Here is an 18,773-nt window from a genome sequence, read left to right as displayed (position 1 = left end):
TGGGGAAGCTTACGATAGAAATATTTCAACAGTGGCAGTTAAAGGCCCCATGACATTGTGCTCTTTGGATGCTTTTATATAGACCTTTAGTGGTCCCCTAATCCTGTATCTGAAGTCTCTTTCCTGAAATTCAGCCTTGGTGCAGAATTACAGCCACTAGAGCCAGTCCCACAATGAGCTTTCCTTAGTATGTGCCATTTCTGTGTCTGTAGCTATTGAGGAGGAGAGAGGGGGGGCAAGGTGGAGGGTAGGGGTGTGGCCTTGACCAACTGCCACTTTGCTTGTTTGAAAGCCATGATGTCTCTCTCTCATGGGTTGGCCAAATTCTCTGGGCGGGCAAAGGGAGGTAGCCTTGCTCCTTATGACCTCATAAGGAAGAGATTCCAGATCGGCCCATCTGAGCTTTCATTTTCTCAAAGGCAGAGCAGGATACCCAGGGCTCGGTTTACATCTATCACCATTTCTAGCCACTGGGGGACCATAGGCAGGCTGGGGGAACTCACATTAATGTTAAAAAACCTCAAAGTGACATTTTCATGCCATGGGTCCTTTTAATGAGAGTGCCGTTCTTCATTTAAGCAACATATTTGTATGCTTCCAGTGCTGTGCTTTTCAGATTAAAAGCACAATTTGCTCCAGCGATTCCAACAGATCTGAGATTTGTGGTTGTTTCCAATTTTTCCACCAGAAATTGTAGTTTTACTTTAGATTACAAATACTGGGCTTAGTCACCTTCTGCACTAAATCTAGAATATCAAAAACCTTGTGTGCTCCCACTGTGCAGTTTAATGTGTTTGCAGCTACTACATAAATATTAGACAGTACAGTAGTTTTTAAGTTATTTATAGCACAATTTGAATTAAGTTGTATTCAATACATATACAAAATAAAAGGGCAACATATGTGTATTATAATTATTAAAACGTAACATTTGGAAATCATTTTAAATTACACTTTTATGGTCACTTTAAACCTTGAGCTTTTATTTCGAAGCCTGAACATCCAAACAGGAAGTGCAATTATTTCGGTGATTTCGGGCCAGTCGCCTCTTTGCTCTGTCTGTGCGTTGGGTTGTTACGCACAGTGACGCTCATAAATCCCGACAGGCGGATTGAGGAGCGTCCCGGAATTAACGGAGGAGAGAGACAGAGAGAACCGATAACGGATACGCTGAATTTAACTGATTTCCCCGATAAACAGCGCGGCTTACAGCCGGGCTGCAGTAGCTGAGAGCGGCGGACTGAGCGAGGACTGACCGGAGGAAGGGGGACTGGTCTCCCGCAAAGCCCGTCTTCACAGGTTGGTATGCCCGGGGTTGTTTTTCCTTTTTCTTTTGATAGCTTGTTGCTCTCTCGATGTGGAAGATGCGACATGTTGCACCAAAACAATACATTAAATGAAATGAGATAAAGTTGTCATGTTCACGAGTGAAACCGTTGCCTAATGGAGAGATGTTTACTGACAGACAGGCAGGTGGACACTTAAAGTGACTATGAGGCTTAACAGCTTTGGCAGACTGCAGCAGCAGCCTGATCAATTACAGTCTGTTCTGCTCTATTCAGTAGAGATTACTAGACCACCTTCTCTCCATTATTGCTATGTACTGATATTTACTTTTTTAAATATAAAAAAAATATATAGTATTTGTCTCTCTTAGTGAGAGGTCACCCAGAGCTGACCTGGAATCAGATTCATAACAAGAATGATTTCATATCAGACTACAGCCAGAATTTAAGAAGTTCATCTCCACCCCCATGAGATTTAAACCAGACACATTAACAAAATAATTTGTAAAATAATTTAATTATTTGATTTTTTTTTCAATCAGTTACATTTTTTTTTACAACATGAAGATCTGAAAGGTTTAGGTTTAGTTTCTAGTCTTTTGCACACGACCAGGAAAGAAATTTGTTTTGAGTATTCTCAAAACCTTGAAAAGATTGCAAAGTGATGCGCTAAAACCTAAACAAATTTCTAGGAAAGATACAGAGCACATGACTTCAGTGCTCTTAAGTTGTAGCTACAGACCCTGATTGAGACTTAACTTGGAGCTTCCTGCTTGGAGACTTGACATAGTTTAGACGTCACCTCCTCAGGACTTTTTTTATTTGAATTCAGATATATAAGCAGAAACAATCAAATCAATAAAAATGAAATAAGAGGCATCGTGCAGGCTCTGCATAGCCGCATTTGGTCTTAAAACACAGACTCAAAAGAAAAAAATATTTGTGTCGCCTTTATGGTCAGCATTCAGACCTGCAATTTAGTTGAATACACTGATTTGACATAACTTGCCTTGGACTCAAGCACTTGAGACTCGACAGCTTGTTTTTTAATCCGTTATGGCTGTGAATCACTCTGCTGTTTACAGAGAGCATGGATATTTTAGTTTACGTTGGGTGAATTCATAATTTAAGTGAAAACAATTAAGTTTGGGCTCTTAGGCCTCCATGTCAGTTTATCTCATTTAACTACTTCTAGATTATATATTTTGTATGTTTCTGGAAATAAATTCTGGCTCTTTGTTTGTGTGTGTGCAGATGTGGGGTCTCTCTATCCATGGCCTCCTCCAGGTGACCTGCAGTGACCCCAGTCACTCCTGACTGCAGCTTTAAACTCCTGATCCATCAAAAGACTTCTGCAGGGTGAGACCAGTTAAACACACACAATGTATGAGATTATTGCAGAGAAGGCTGCCTGCCTGATCTGGCTTTTTCTGCACTAAGATTTTAACAGCCATACAATTGAGCTCACTTCACTTACATTTTCTTTCTTTGTTTTACTAGCAAATTGGAAATTTTCTTATAAAGACAAATCTATGAACTAGATATCTTTACAAAAGAAGGAACAGAAGATTAACTTTACATGGTTTGAAAAAATTGGCATTTCAAACTTTTATGTTATGCTAAGAATGTTCTCCTTCTCTATGTTATAAATACACCGATATATATCACTACTGGCCGAAGAATGCCTACCACTATGTATTTCCTTTTCTTGTTGTGTATTTTCTATGAGAGTGTTGTTCTTTTAATGACTGCTATTTTGTGTGAACATTAGAGCCGTAACGATTAGTCAATTGACGGAAATGAATCGACCATTATCTTGATAATCTATTCATCTTTTCAGTAATTTCCTAAGCAAGAATGCCAAACTTTATTTGTTTCCAGCTTCTCAAATGTGACTTTGCTGTTTTCCTTCGTCATATACAGCATAACAGTAAATTGAATAAATTAGGAATTTCCCCAGTGTGGGATTAATAAAGTCTTATCTTATCCTTTTTGCGAGGATCTGTACTATTGTAGGATACTGTGTGTAGGCTGGGGTGTCTCTGCAGCAACACAATACTTCATTCAGAATGGTTTGACAAATATTTTGCCTTTAACAAATATTGTACCCCCCCCTGCAACTTGAATATTGCACAAGTCCGTATTGCGATTTCGATAAAATCACGATTAATTGTGCAGCCCTAATAAATCATTGTCCCCCTCATACAGGACAACATCCGTGTACTGACTGAATCTCTCGTTTCTGATGCTGAGATGACAGCCAGTGAACCTAAGCCAAATTTAGCTTCCCTATATTTAGAGCATCGCCCTCGATAAAAAATGAGAGAGATGAAAGCTCTGAATTTGTGCTCATTTAGGCCACATATGCACACAGTACAGTATACTGTACATAACCACATGTGAAATGTACAGGCATGTGTTGTACGCGCTGGTTAGCCTGTCTTTGCCGTCAAATGTTGCTAACAGTGACAGCTCAGTATCTCACACTTGTCGTTCTCAATCTACCCTGTTACATTATTTGTGGTATCTTTTGTCTTCTTTGTCAGTTCTTAATTATATTTTGAATGAAGCTCACAGGACCAGGCAAAATGGATTTTTGTGCATTTTAGTCTTTGCCAAGAGTGGATAAGCTTTTACCAAACATACTGACAAGAGCTGAATTAATGCTGTAATCTGTCTGTGAAAGGGCATCTTGGTGTTAAATACGTGCTTTGGTAATCTGCAACAACCTGTGTAATTAAACAATGGAAAAAATATATAGTTAAGGTAGTATTTTCCTGAGCACTGCTAAGGTTAATATACTAGTAGTTAGTGGTGGGGGGGGGGGGATTTTCTATCAGTGCAGCATAGTATCGCAATATTTTCCGTGTCAATACTGTATCGATACACGGACGCCAAAGATCTTTTATTATATAAATTGCACATGATAATTTAACCTTTGGTACTAGAATAATAAGATCAATTGCTTTTTCAGTCCACTAGATGGAAATTGAAGTGAGATGAACAAACCAGAGACATTTTTTTTTTTTTATGTTGACAAAGTTTTGCTTTGTGGACATAATTTGAAGTTGGAAAAAAGATAATGAATTGCAAGATATCGCAGAATATCGCAACATGTTTAAAATCGCAATAATATTGTATCGTGACATGAGTATCGTGATGATGTCGCATCGCGACATGAGTATCGTGATGTCGCATTGTGACATGAGTATCGCGATGATGTCGCATCGTGACATGAGTATCGCGATGATGTCGCATCGTGACATGAGTATCGCGATGATGTCGCATCGTGACATGAGTATCGCGATGATGTCGCATCGTGACATGAGTATCCTGATGATGTCGTATCGTGGGGCCTCTGGTGATTCCCACCCCTACTAGTAGTAAGGTGTAAAAGCTATTATCCATTCTAAATCTGGAGAAGATGTTGATACAGACATTACGAAAAGGAGATTTTGAAGTATTTAGACAGTTTAGATGTGACACATGGGAAAGAGCCTGCAGACAGATATTCCTAATAAACTACAGCTGTCACCAACCAAGAGGTGAAAGTATATATTTGAAATCACAAAATTCGAAATCACAAAATTTCACATTGTATTGATTCATTTAATATTTTCTGAAAATATCATCTCTGCACATTATGGTCTAAATGTTTCTAACCCTTTATTTGCCTAAAAACTCACATTTTGAAGACATTTAGTCGAAAAAGAATATTAAAAAGCCCAACATGTGTATTACTTGTGTAATCCTGACACTCCTCTTCATGTCTAAAAGCCCATAAAAATTAGACTGACCTCAGTTTCATCAATGATAACTTTGTCATAGCAAACCATCTTATACTCTAGATGCTGAGATCCAGTATTCCAATCCGGACCAAAGTGGCGGACCAACTGACAGACCTAGCAATTCTTAGCATGGCTAAATAAGTTCGTGAAATGGTGACATTATTTAATCTATTGATTCGTGTACAGGGACACATTTTTCTGTGTTTTATCATGTTGGTGAGCACGAATTTTAAACTAATGTATTTGTATGGGAAGCATATTATAACAGCACGATTATGGTAGCGATTAGTATTGAAAAGCCCAAAAAAACAAAAACAAAGACGCAGGAAAAAACAAAAACAAAAAACACAGGACTTTCACCCCGGAGAACGGGGATCACGTCCCGCGTGTGGTAGTTCCTTTCCGCGTTCTTCTTCTCCTAACCACAACCTTTCCCCGTCTTTCTTTTCCTAACCACAACCGTCCCGTTGTTGTCGGCGTTGTTGTCGGCGTTGTTGTCGGTGTTGTTGTCGGTGTTATTGTCGCCGGCGTGCAGCGTTTAATTTCCCCGTTGTTGTGTCCCCCAGAGACCGTGGATCGTGTTGTCACCATCTCCCCATGGCAGTTCATGAAATAGTAACGTTCCAATTTCGTGGTGACCAGCACGAAATAAAGTAGAAACTCGTTTCCCTGGACACGAATCAATAGATCAAAATAATGTCACCATTTCACAAACTGGCATTATATGAAAGGGCTGCCACTAATAATTATTTTTCAGTATGGTTTAATTTTTAATGATTATTCTGATTAATGAATGTATTGTTTTGTCTGTAACATTTAACAAAATTGTGAAAAAGAATGATGAAATCCAAGAAGACATCTTTACATTTTACAGCAAAAACTGAGAAAAGCATCAATCCTCACATTTGAGAAGCTTAAACCGGCAACTGACTTTATTTCTCTTGATGTCTTAAAGAATGGATCTAGGGTTAAAACTAATTTATTCATAATTATTTTTTATTATTCACCCATCTATTATTTCTTTCAATTAATTCAATCATTTTTTTATTCTAAAAGAGGGCAGAAAATGGCATCATCAGTTTGAAGCTTCCAAAGCTGATATTTTAAATTTACCAAGTCCTATATTAATTTTTTTATTATTCCATTTTCTGTTAAATGTTGTGCTTGTTTGGGTAGATGTAAAGCATGACTGCTGTACCATCTGCATGTCTGCATCTCTCAAACTGCATGCTGGGAATTGTCTCCTTTTATTTCTCTTTGGCCTGGCCATTCATCCATTTACCCATCCATCTGTGCACCTATTTGTATCTACATTGTCTCCCTCTCCCTCTCATCCTCTTGTTAGAGCTGCTGAATTATTTATCACCAGACAGTGGGCTCGGCTGCGGAGCCAGAAGGCGATGGAGAGCTAGAGAGAAGGAAAGATGGAGAGAAAGGGAAGTATGGAGGTGTCCGACGCTGCAGGAAAGCTGTGAGTCAGCAGGGAGAGAGAGACACGGTGGGAGGGAAGACGGAGAGAGCTTACAGATAGCTTTAGGTGATACGACTGGAGAGAGTGGCGTCAAACGCCTCTCGGTGTGTTTGTGAACGTGCGTGTGCATGCGCCTATCGATTGAGCAGAGAAGGTCATGGAGCCGAGTGGAGATTAGCAAACTAGACTCGGAGCACGGCAGCTGAGCTAACGCCTCCTCTGAATAGCAGCTAGACTAAAGGAGAAAGAGAGAGAGAGAGAGAGAGAGAGAGAGAGGGGCCAGGCGAAGGACGAGAGGAGCTGCTACAGTATGGGGGAGAGCTATATGTATCAGCGACTCCCATACACCAGAGGAGAGGAGGAGGGGGAGGATGAGGACGAAGAGGAGAGAGACGGAAGGAGCAGAGAGAGTATCGGCAGACAAATGGTAAAATATGAAGTTGTTGGTGGACATGCAGTGATTCTTCTTTTCTCTCTGAAATTAGTGCGTGTGTGTGTGTGTGTGTGTGTGTGTGTGTGTGTGTGTGTGTGTGTGTGTGTGTGCGTGCGTGTGTGCGTGCGTGTGTGTGTGTGTGTGTGTGTGCGTGTGCATGTGCGTGTGTGTGTGTGTGATCGTGTGTGTATTGATGGTGATGGTTGGGCTGCAACTACAGACCACACTCTCCATTTTATTTTAATTGAATCGTTCAGTCCAGTGGTCCCCCCCCAACCTGCCAGGCCCTGTTCTTCAAATGTGGCTCAACTACTTCAGGCTAACATGGTGTCATCCGGCTAAAATAATCTGGTTTATTTCCATCTAATCTAATTTGCATCTCGAGAGCAGTATGATTTGTTAATCCTGGATGAAGTTATCTTGAGTAACAGTGCGCTCATATTTTTAATTAGGGCTGAAGGCTAAAAGAGGAAAGAGTTGAAACCGTTATCAGTGTTAATATAGTTACTGCAGTTACATGAAGTAGGTGCGTTGGGAATCCTCCCAGCATGCACTGGGGCAACAGATTAATGGACATAAGTCTCATGTTATGTGTGTTCCTGCATTGTTAGTGCCAAGCTTGGGAAGTAACGGAATACATGGAACAGTGTTACCATAGGTGTAATTTACGAGGGGGATTGGTGGGTTTCAACTCAATAATCAAAACTGGCCAGTTCAACCCCCCCAAATATCTTTCCATAATGACAGATATTACCTGTTATAAAACATGATAAGTGGCTTTCCCAATTCAATGTAACTGGCAAGCAAAGAAAAACAAAACCATAAAGATCAGCTTTTCAACTGGACTTGGACATGGCTGTGTTTACTCTTATCAAACGAGCGGGACTTTGGGGTCAACTTTAGGATCCAGGCCCAGGTCCCTAAAGTAAAAGCCCCCTTACTGCTTTATATCCCATTATATTTTTATATTTTGATTTGTCACTTGTATTTTCCTTCACATAGATAAAGGTATTTCCAACATAAATTGGTGCATAAAAAATGATCAGAATGCAGAAAATGTGTTTGACGTTGAAAAATTCCTACCCCCCACTTAAATATGTTCCCCCACAAAGCTCCATTCTGAGCCAGGAAAAAATGATGTGTGTGTGTGTGTGTGTGTGTGTGTGTGTGTGTATATATATATATATATATATATATATATATATATATATATATATATATATATATATATATATATATATTAACCAAAACAACCAATATTATATATAATATTGGTTGATACTTGGATTAGGTTACTGAGTACATTTTTTAAACATGTAATTAGTATTAGTTGTGTATTGCAATACGCATACGTTTATTTTTTTGTATTGTAAAATGTCCCGCTCTGTTCATATCTTAAGAGATGCTAATCGAAAAGGTTTGTTTATGTCATGTGTTGTGTCTTTGCAGAGACAAACAAAATCCTCAAAAGTGGTAATAACACTGTCGGTTAGCTTAGCTTAGCATAAAGACTGGAAACGGCAGGGAAACAGCTAATTATAACTATGGCTCTGTCCAAATGAAAATCTACAAAAAGAAATCTGCCTACCATTCTGAGCCAGGAAAAAATGATGTGTGTGTGTGTGTGTGTGTGTGTGTGTGTGTGTGTGTGTATATATATATATATATATATATATATATATTAACCAAAACAACCAATATTATATATAATATTGGTTGATGATCTAAAGCTCACTAAATAACATGTTATATATTTAATCCGTGTAAAAACGGAAGTGTTAAAAACTAAAATGTTGTGGTTTCATGGGGATCTAGCGGGTAAAAATATTGTTGTTTTTTACATTGATTTTGTAGTCGAGAGTAGCTCCTCCATTCCCACTGCACATTACAGTGTGTCCATTAACATCACACTCACTAACTGAACAATTTTTTGATAGTTTTATGTTTTTAATATATAATTTATATATTTATATTTTCCACAATCTACACTCTGTTTTGTTAGAAATCACAACACACAGGCCTGAAATACACACACGCTCAGGACCTATCCATGCACAAATGGAGAGATGTCAGAGTGAGTGGGCTGCCAGTGCTGGACCAGCACCCTGAGCGGTTGGGGGGGGTACGGTGCCTTGCTCAAGAGCACCTGTGCCTAGGAGGTGAACTGGCATCTCTCCAGCTACCAATCCACACTCTGTACTTTGGTCCGTACTGGGATTTGAACCAGCGATCCTCCGGTTCCCAAACCAACTCCCTACGGACTGAGCTACTGCCACCCCTAACTACTGCACCTATGGGGATTTGTCAACGCATCCTTACATGTGTAGTAATGCAAGGTGAATGTCTGTGTGTGTGTGTGTGTGTAGATGCAGTGCGAGGAGGGGACAGACTGGCTGCTGGAGTTGCTGACAGATGTGCAGCTGCAACAATACTTCCTGCGGCTCCGCGACGAGCTCAACGTCACGCGACTCTCCCACTTCGACTACGTCAAGAATGAAGACCTGGAGAAGATCGGCATGGGACGCCCGGGTACGTCCCGTTATTACCTGTTTGCGTTTTTACTCCAGACGACAACGGAATATCTAGTGCATATTGGAGTTTTATAAAATATTCAACCTTTTATTTATCCTCGAGAGATCGTTGAGGGGCGACCCTCATTTTCAATGTCATCGGGTCAGTCAAAAATAATAAATTCAAGTTCATCCGTGCATATAGTAAGTCCTCAGTGTGAAAACAATTGTGATTTTGTGATTGTGTCGGTGCAGGTCAGAGGAGGCTTTGGGAGGCCGTCAAAAGGAGAAGAGCCCTTTATAAACGCAAGTCCTGGATGAGCAAGGTGCAAACACGCGCACACACACACACACACACACACACACACACACACACACACACACACACACACACACACAAATATTTTGCTCAACATTTTTGACATATTTCCTCACAGCCATCAATATAGTATCAAATTACTTGTATTGCATACACACACACTCATGTATTTGGTAACATTTACTCTCCGACTCTGTAACCCCAACGTCTCACCACCAGCTGAATGCCAAATGAGACAAGTTACATGTATTCAAATTTCATACTAATTTCATAACAAATTAAGATAACTAGATATAGATTAGATAACTTATTGCTTACTGAATATATATAAAGAAAGTTAAATAACTTTATTATTACTGTAAAATTGATTTTATGTACTACGTTTGTAATTTATTTATTTTATTTTAGCAAATCACTACAGCAGCTTGTAATAACGTAGTAGTTATTCAGAGTAACATATAGTGAGAATGCAGGGATTTTAATATGTTAAATAAACTGCTGCTTTGCCAGACATTTTTATAGATCAAACAACTAATCGATCAATCGAGAAAATAATTTTTTTGGCATTGATGTAGTTTTGGCTGTAAGATTATATTGTTTAGTTTTATGTCACATATTTTGTTCCATTGTTTTTGTATCTTTTAACATCTTGTTATCCACCATTTTGGAAATAAGTGTTCTCACTTTTCCACGTCATCCCTTGGATCCATGAATCAAATCAAATCAAAACTCTTGCAGTTTTATGACCATGAGAATAATAAACCTGCGGTCACCAGTTTCTGCTTCTGGGCTCGTACTGTAGGTGTTCCCGGTTAAACGACCCGACGGCGACCCCCAGCAGCCCCTCCCTCAGGGGGCGTCATCCAGCGCGGGACCAGCCTATAGCGAGTCGGGAGCCTCGCTCACCTGCCTGCTCAGAGAGTCGGAGCTGCAGCTGTTTGAGCGGCTGGGAGATGGCACGTTCGGAGTGGTGCGCAGAGGAGAGTGGACCGGACCCAACGGCAGAATGGTGAGACGCAGAGACACAGTAGAGAGTATAACAACGCTAACAAGGAAACACATAACCTGCTGTTGAGTGTGCAGAATGTATGAAGTGTAAGCTCAGGTTGGCTGATGTTGGCTCTCACATTCAACTTTTCTAACCCTTGTGTTGTCTTCGGGTCAAATTTGACCCCGTTTTCTAAATGTTTATATCAGAAATATGGGTTTCTTTTTAACGACCTCATTTTGATTACCCAAAAATAACACGGACGGATGATTCCACACAACGCGCTTCACAAGTACAACAGAAGATCGGATCTCTACTTTCATTGAATTTGGGGTGTTTTGTTAATTTTTTTTAGCATTTGAAAAAGAAATTGAAATGTTTCGAAACAGTATGCTGACTAATGTTGACCCTTCTGTGATTGTCCTTCCTTTAAGATTAGTCTAATTAATTCATAATTTCATCTTTTTTAACTCAAGGATTAGGTATCATTTCCTTAACAAATGAGGTTTATTGACCATGAAATCCAAAAAGTGTAAAACTAGTAATGAGTTGGTGTTAGTGGTGTTTATACATGGTAGTGAAAAGAAGTGTGAAACGGCAAAAAAACGCCAAAAACATTGAAAGAAGTGCCTAGAATAAAGGGACAAAAGCTTCGACAAGTGCATGGTCCAATGGAAGACAACGCAAGGGTGAAAAGATTTCAACCCTTCGCGAAAACAACAGAGCATTGCTGTCTATCTAATCAACCGGTCTCAGAGGTCCCACGGTCGAGGTACAAACTGTGCAGGGATCGCGCTTTTGCAGTTGCGGCACCGAGACTTTGGAACAAGTTACCTCCTGACATCCGCACTATTAACAGACGTAGCTCGTTTTTAAATCTAACCTGAAAACATATTTATTTAGAATTGCTTTTAATACGTAGTAGTGTTGTCACGTTCTCTGTTTTTCCTGCTTTTAGGTATTTCTTTTCGGATTGTACCGTATGTTTTATTCCTTTCTGATTTTACTGTATGTTATGTTTTACTGTTGTTACTTCATGTAAAGCACTTTGGCTACCTGCTGGTTGCTGTAGAGCGCTATATGAATTGATTAATTGATTGATTTTCACAAAACGGGCTCAAAGGCAATATTTTGAATTACGGTACAGCATTTTATTCTGTTGGTTGTTAAAACAGTGTCTCCCCCTCTGTGCCTCTCTAGTTGTCAGTGGCAGTGAAGTGTCTGAAGGCCGGTGTGTTGGACTCCGACGGTCTGGACGATTTCATCAGAGAGGTGAACGCCATGCACTCCCTGAGCCACGTAAACCTCATCCGGCTGTACGGCATCGTCCTCACGCAGCCCATGAAGATGGTAAAGAACACGCTCATTCTCAAACACCTTCATGCAAAAGTAGACACCCAAGTCACACGTTTTATATCTAAAAGAACTAATAAGCAGTATTTTATTTCCATATCGTGTGTGTGTGTTTGTGTGTAGGTGGTTGAGCTGGCCCCGCTGGGTTCCCTGTTGGATCGTCTGAGAAAGCGTCAGGGTCACATCCTCATCTCCTCTCTGTGTAACTACGCTGTGCAGGTCAGTTAACACTCGGGCTGCACCATATGAGGAAAATATGCGATATGCGAAAACGTTGTTGAATACCGCGATAATGATATTGCTTGCGATAAATAAACCAATATTAAAATGTCCTCAGTTCTGCAGTTTTGCTGCTTTCAGTGTTCTCCTAAAATACAACCCATTGCTTGTTGAATTAAAAAAAAAATTATTGAACAAATTGAACATTGAATGGAATATAAAAGGCACCACTAAAAAAAGAATTACCTTATTTTTTAATGTGCGGTTAATTATCGTTTATGTATATATGTTTGTGTCTATCGCGATATGTCGCAGCTTTTCGCAATGTGTATATTGCGTCAGATTTGATATTGCGATGACGATAAAAAAAACGATATATTGTGCAGCCCTAGTTAACACCAAAATGATAAAACACACAAGAAGGAACTGAGAGTGATAAACCCCTAATTTCATCAGATATTTGATGCATCGCCTGGAGATGTATGGCTGGTTTATTCTATAGATGGTTTATTCCCAACAAACTTAAAGTCATTTAAGTATGGGTAAACCCAGCCCGATCTGCCGGTGATTTGATTTCGCCCTGCAGCTCAGGATGGAAACCTGTACATTTTTCACTCCTGCTTCTGTTACAAATCTGCAGGGACCAATCACAAACTGGCTTATCCACCTGGCGCGCTATTGGCTGGTTTAACATGATGACGATAGAGAAGCGACGGCAAGCAACTTTTTGTTTACATTCAACATGGCAGCCACCGAAGCGCAGCAACCCCGGATCGTTGGTCTGATTGGTTGAAGGACTATCCAATTGCGTACAGAGTCAAATCTTAAAAGATTGAGCTTGGTCTGGTGATAGCCAGACTAGGTACTGATACCACACTAGTCTATATCCTTGACGTTCCGCTTCCGGGATTGCTCCGTTACCGACGGAAAATCCGCAGAATTTCACTCATTTAGGCCGGATACCCGTTACCTTGGGCTTCCTTTGTGTTGGCTTTTTAAACTCCGGTGGATTTATGAGTACTATGGTTAACTGCTCCTCAGATCACGTTCCACCAAAACAAGTTCCTTCTGGAGGCTATTTTGCACCAGCACTGCTGCTTTTCCCTGTGGTTAGCACTGCCCAAGATGATTCTGATTGGTTTAAAAAAATGGCATTAAACCAGAGCATGTTCTCCTCCCATCCCCGAATGCTATGTGGAGTAGCCAGACCCTCCTTCAGCGCGCTTAGGAGGAGGGTCTGGCAATGTGAGACTAAAACCACACTGTGAAAATACTCCACTAAAAGTAAAAGTCCTGCATTCAAGTAAAATCAGTATCAGTAAAATTTACCTAAAGTATGAAAAGTAAAAGTATTCTGCAGTAAAATTTTTAGTTTCACTATTATATATGATGTTTCTGAATGAATATTACTGCTACATTAAAGTAGCACTGTCTCTTTCTGACTCTGTGGGTGTGTAGGTGGCGTGCGGCATGGCCTACCTGGAGCAGAGACGTTTCCTCCACAGGGACCTGGCGGCCCGCAACGTCCTGCTGTCCACCAACGAAACGGTGAAGATCGGAGACTTTGGCCTGATGAGAGCACTGCCAACACACACCGACCAATACATCATGGAGGAGGGCCACAAAATCCCTTTCCCGTGGTGAGAAAAGCATCCTGGTTGCGCTAAACGATGTGTTATTTTGAAAACAGTTCTGGTGTTGCTCTCCACAGTTGTTCTTTCCCTCTGACTTTTTTCCTCTGTCTTTTTCACTGTATCCATGTCCCTCTCCAGGTGTGCTCCAGAGTCTCTGAAGTCTCGTACTTTCTCTCACGCGTCTGATACCTGGATGTTTGGGGTCACTCTGTGGGAGATGTTCAGCCACGGACAGGAGCCGTGGCTGGGCCTTAATGGGAGCCAGGTGCGTGCTTATGCACACGCACATCTTTTCTAGTTTGATGTAAAAGTTCAGGGAAGAAGAAATTCATGTTTTGGATAAAACAAATCTATTCTTGCATATGATGTTTTCTGAAAAACGCTTAACCCACAAAACAATTGCCACTTAATATTAGTATTTAAAAAAAATCCCCAGGTAATAATGATCCTTCAGCATTCTGTTATTTATGTGTTTGTTTGCAGATCCTCCACAAGGTGGACGTGGACGCCGAAAGGCTGTGCAAACCAGACGATTGTCCCCAGGATATTTACAACGTCATGCTGCAGTGCTGGAGCCCCAAACCTGAGGACAGACCCACCTTCATCGCCCTCCGAGACTTCCTGCTCGAGGTAGCACAGGAGGAATAACTTATAAGTTATTAAGTTAACTTAAGTTATTGTGGTGTCAGTGTTAATGGGGTACAGCACATTTAAAGGTCCTATGACATGCTGCTTTTTGGATGCTTTTATATAGGCCTTAGTGGTCCCCTAAACTGTATCTGAAGTCTCTTTCCCGAAATTCAGGCTTGGTGCAGAATTACAGCCACTAGAGCCAGTCCCACAATGAGCTTTCCTTAGGATGTGCCATTTCTGTGTCTGTAGCTTTAAATGCTATTGAGGAGGAGAGAGGGGGGGGGGCAAGGTGGAGGGTGGGGGTGTGGTCTCGACCAACTGCCATGCTTTGCTCGTTTACAAGCCATGATGTCTCTCTCTTTCTCATAGGTGGGCCAAATTCTCTGGGCGGGCAAAGCAGAGAAAGGGGAGGTAACCTTTCCCCTTATGACATCATAAGGAGGAGATTCAGATTGGCCCATCTGAGCTTTCATTTTCTCAAAGGCAGAGCAGGATACCCAGGGCTCAGTTTACACCTATCACCATTTCTAGCCACTGGGGGACCATAGGCAGGCTGGGGGAACGCATATTAATGTTAAAAAACCTCATAAAGTGAAATTTTCATGCCATGGGACCTTTAAAGGTTAAGGTGATCTAATCAGGTGCATTCAGAAATGTGGTTTATCTCTGAAAACTTAGCTTAGGAAATTCCTTTCTCAAAATTACGGCCATTCTGCAGTGGTGGAAGAATAATTTAAATCCCTTACTTACTAAAAGTACTAATACCTCACTATAAAATACTCTGTTACAAGTAAAAGTTCTGCATTTAAAATTTCATTTAAGTAAAAGTAAGTATTATCAACAAAAAAAGTAAGTCAAAAATAAAAGTACTCATTAGGCAGCCGAATGGCCCCTGTCATTGTAATGCTACCGTATCATATACTATATTATCAGATTATTTTTACTATCTTACTATATAACATTACTTTTAATGTTGGAGCCGGTCGAGGTGGAGCTACTATTTGGCAAGTTATCCCTTAACAATAAATCATTTTAGAAACTCGTAGGTTTTCTCTGTACAATTTGAATCTGAAAAGTACCTAAAGGTAGATAATGTAGAGGAGTAAAAAGTACAATATTACTCCCTGAAATATAGTACAGTTGAAGTATAAAGTAGCTTAAAATGGAAACACTCAAGTAAAGTACAAGTACCTCAAATTTGTACTTAAGTATAGTACTTATATTTGGCCAAGCAACATGAGCCTCCTATAGTTTTCTAGATAAACTCAATTTTACATAAATAATTTCAAACATCTAGGTAGCTGCTAGTTCTCCCATAAAGTAATAGCTAGCTAGCATAAACTGGCTAATAACGTGTGGGTAATTTCTGTGTTTACTTATGCTTGGACTAAGAGAAACATTTTTATTATTATTATTTATGTGTATACAACTATGAGAATATTGTAAGACCCAGGTCAAAAAACACCAACATTTTTCTTTTGAGGTGGTACCAGATTATTTTTAATTGCAGTTTAAGAAGCATCAGCAAGCCCAATTTAGTATGGACTGCAATAAGCATATTGTTTTTGTGGTTAGCAGATGAGAAAGGGTTGGCTTCTGAGAATAACAAGGTCACATTACTGTATATTTACACAAACTCAATCAGTTTCCACTCATAAACACCACAGAAATACCTCTGTTAAGTTGTCGAGATTTCGTTTTTCGAACTGATGAAAAGAAATATTAAAATCGTGTCTGTCAAAGAAATTTCATTTTTCATAGTCCTATTTACCACCAAATGTGTTCTCGCAGCTCCAAAGGAATGCACCGGGCAAACAAAGGACAATAAAGGGAAAGCAAGTGGAAACAAATAAATCACCATTGTACAAAATGACAAGTGTTTTTCTCTTCAGATCCTGCTGATGACAGTAATAAATCCTCAGACTCGTGTAGCTGTTTGCCTAAACTGTGTGTGTGTGTGTGTGTGTGTGTGTGTGTGTGTGTGTGTGTGTTCGTTCTGCAGACCATGCCGACGGATATGAAAGCGCTGCAGGACTATGAGGAAGAAGACAAACTCCAGATTAAAATGAACGATGTCATGACCATCATAGAGGGAAGGTCAGTTTGTTATACAACACATGCAGGTACCCTGGGAGAATGCCATTTCCTTCTTCTACACAAAGCAGCATTTTTTCTAAATGACTGGTTTTTGAAAGTCATGCTTGTGTGCGACTTAACTTGGAATGAAGGTCCATCCTACAAGACAACAAATGCATCTTTTGTTGTCATTGGATTCCTTGCATTGTGGAAAATTACTGGAATTACTGTCCTGTTACTAGCTCATTATAGCATTATTGTGGCTTCTGTGTATTCATGTGACACACAGTGCTTTTCATTATGCTAACTTATGCTTCCTCGCGTCCTCTCTACTCACATGACACGAAAATCGCTCCCCCTCTGCCATCATGGAGGGTCTTCCGATCCCTTAAAGAAGGAACTAGGAGCGAGGTGGCTTCTGAAGGAGCTTAGAGCGAGGAAACGCAGGTGTATCCTGTATGAAGTGGCGTGATGACAAATGCCGCACCTCCACATGTGGCACCCAGTTTGAAGCAGCACTTCATAAGTAGTCTCGTATTGCCAGACCTTCCTCCACAGCGCCACAGAGGAGGGTCTGGCTAGTCCACATAGCATTCCGGGATGGGAGTGAAACATGCTCCGATATTTTGTCAAGTCTTTAAACCAATCACAATCGTCATGGGCCCAGAAGTGAAACGTCGTCGATATAGACTACATCATAAGTAACTGACGTCACTTAAGACTGACGCTATGCAACCAAGGATTTCTTATTTAGCAGCTTTGGCTCCTTCGTGTGCACGTCTCTTCGCATCTCTCTCTCAAATCCTCGCTGGGAGGAGCTAAGACGCAGGTGAGGAAAGCGAGGAGACACGTTAGCATAATGAAAAGCACCTAGAGACAATTTGTTGCATCATCATTTGTTGCAGGAAAAAGTCCCATTATTGTTAAATGATGTTGAAAATGAGGATAAAGATAATACAAATCAGAAGAGCAGTCACGTGGTGGGGTAAACAGAGTAGAAGGTAGTTTCCTTATTGCGTGTGTGTGTGTGTGTGTGTGTGTGTGTGTGTGTGTGTGTGTGTGTGTGTGTGTGTGTGTGTGTGTGTGTTTCCAGGGCGGAGCACTACTGGTGGCGAGGTCAGAACAAGGGGACGCTGCGTGTCGGCCAGTTTCCACGCCACGTGGTGACATCAGTCGCCGGTCTGTCCGCCCACGACATCAGCCGGCCGCTCAAACACTCCTTCATCCACACTGGACACGGAGACACAGACCCTGACAGGAGCTGGGGACACGCTGATCGCATAGACAGGTTAATAACACTCAATAATTAAAGGTGCAGTAGGTAAGACTTATAAAACTAACTTTCTGTCATATTTGCTGAAACTGACCCTATGTTCGAGTAGAACTACATGAAGCAGGTAATTAAAAAAAAAGAAATCCGGCTCCTCTGGCACCACCTACAGCCTGTAGTGTGATTTGCAAAAATCCACAGCTCCCGGTTCAGATGCAGTGTCTAACTGCGTGTCAATCACTGGTCATGCACACATTCATTCTCCCTTGTGGGGGGAGGGGCTTAGGAAACCGTTTTGGGCTTTACCTGAAAGGGGGGAGGGACTGAGAAGTTGTCGATGTACAAATTTTCCTGGAAGTCCTGGATCGTCACAATCCTACCTACAGCACCTTGAACTTAAGTTTTATCCACAGAAAGGGAAATGATGATGAACAGTTCATGAACACTAGTCGGGGGAAAAAAACGCTATTGAACTGTTCTTCATAATAACAAAATAAAAATGCAGACCTCCCTCCCTCTATATGTTTAACTAAAAACACTGTATCAACTGAAATATATATCCTGAACTTTTTTGCACATCTGTCAACATTTTTGCACATCCTGCACTAAAGCCATACAGCCTCTTCTTAAATAGTATGTGTTATTTTGTTTCTGTGTTTATTGTTTGCTTATTTCATATTATTGTTTAAATACGTTTTTGTGTATGCGGCATTAACCAACGCAAATTCCTAGTGAGTGCTACTTACCTGGCAATAAATCTTTTTCTGAATCTGTGTGTTGCATACTGAACCCG

General features: G+C 40.6%; 1 protein-coding gene across 4 annotated transcripts in view; it reads left to right on the top strand.

Moving 5' to 3' along the window:
- Positions 1-1,036: 1,036 nt before the first annotated feature.
- The window catches only part of tnk2a (tyrosine kinase, non-receptor, 2a), a 30,474-nt gene continuing 12,737 nt past the window's right edge, over positions 1,037-18,773 (top strand). For 3 of the 4 annotated variants that reach the window (XR_004896517.1, XM_035998268.1, XM_031297683.1), the window contains exons 1-13: positions 1,037-1,299; positions 2,541-2,645; positions 6,420-6,972; positions 9,345-9,507; positions 9,744-9,814; positions 10,610-10,816; positions 11,996-12,145; positions 12,272-12,367; positions 13,826-14,007; positions 14,140-14,266; positions 14,485-14,631; positions 16,637-16,731; positions 17,804-17,998. Coding sequence is in view for 3 of the 4 variants with exons in the window: in XM_035998268.1 (XP_035854161.1) it covers positions 6,856-6,972; positions 9,345-9,507; positions 9,744-9,814; positions 10,610-10,816; positions 11,996-12,145; positions 12,272-12,367; positions 13,826-14,007; positions 14,140-14,266; positions 14,485-14,631; positions 16,637-16,731; positions 17,804-17,998 (1,550 nt within the window). In the remaining variant the exon portion in view is untranslated. The remainder of the gene's footprint in view (positions 1,300-2,540; positions 2,646-6,419; positions 6,973-9,344; positions 9,508-9,743; positions 9,815-10,609; positions 10,817-11,995; positions 12,146-12,271; positions 12,368-13,825; positions 14,008-14,139; positions 14,267-14,484; positions 14,632-16,636; positions 16,732-17,803; positions 17,999-18,773) is intronic. The other variant, XM_035998269.1, reaches the window with a different exon arrangement.

This window comes from Sander lucioperca, chromosome 23 (genome assembly GCF_008315115.2).
Source record: "Sander lucioperca isolate FBNREF2018 chromosome 23, SLUC_FBN_1.2, whole genome shotgun sequence".
NCBI lineage: Eukaryota > Metazoa > Chordata > Actinopteri > Perciformes > Percidae > Sander > Sander lucioperca.
The sequence above is the reverse complement of the archived record's forward strand: the minus strand, read 5'-3'. Positions and strand labels throughout refer to the sequence as shown.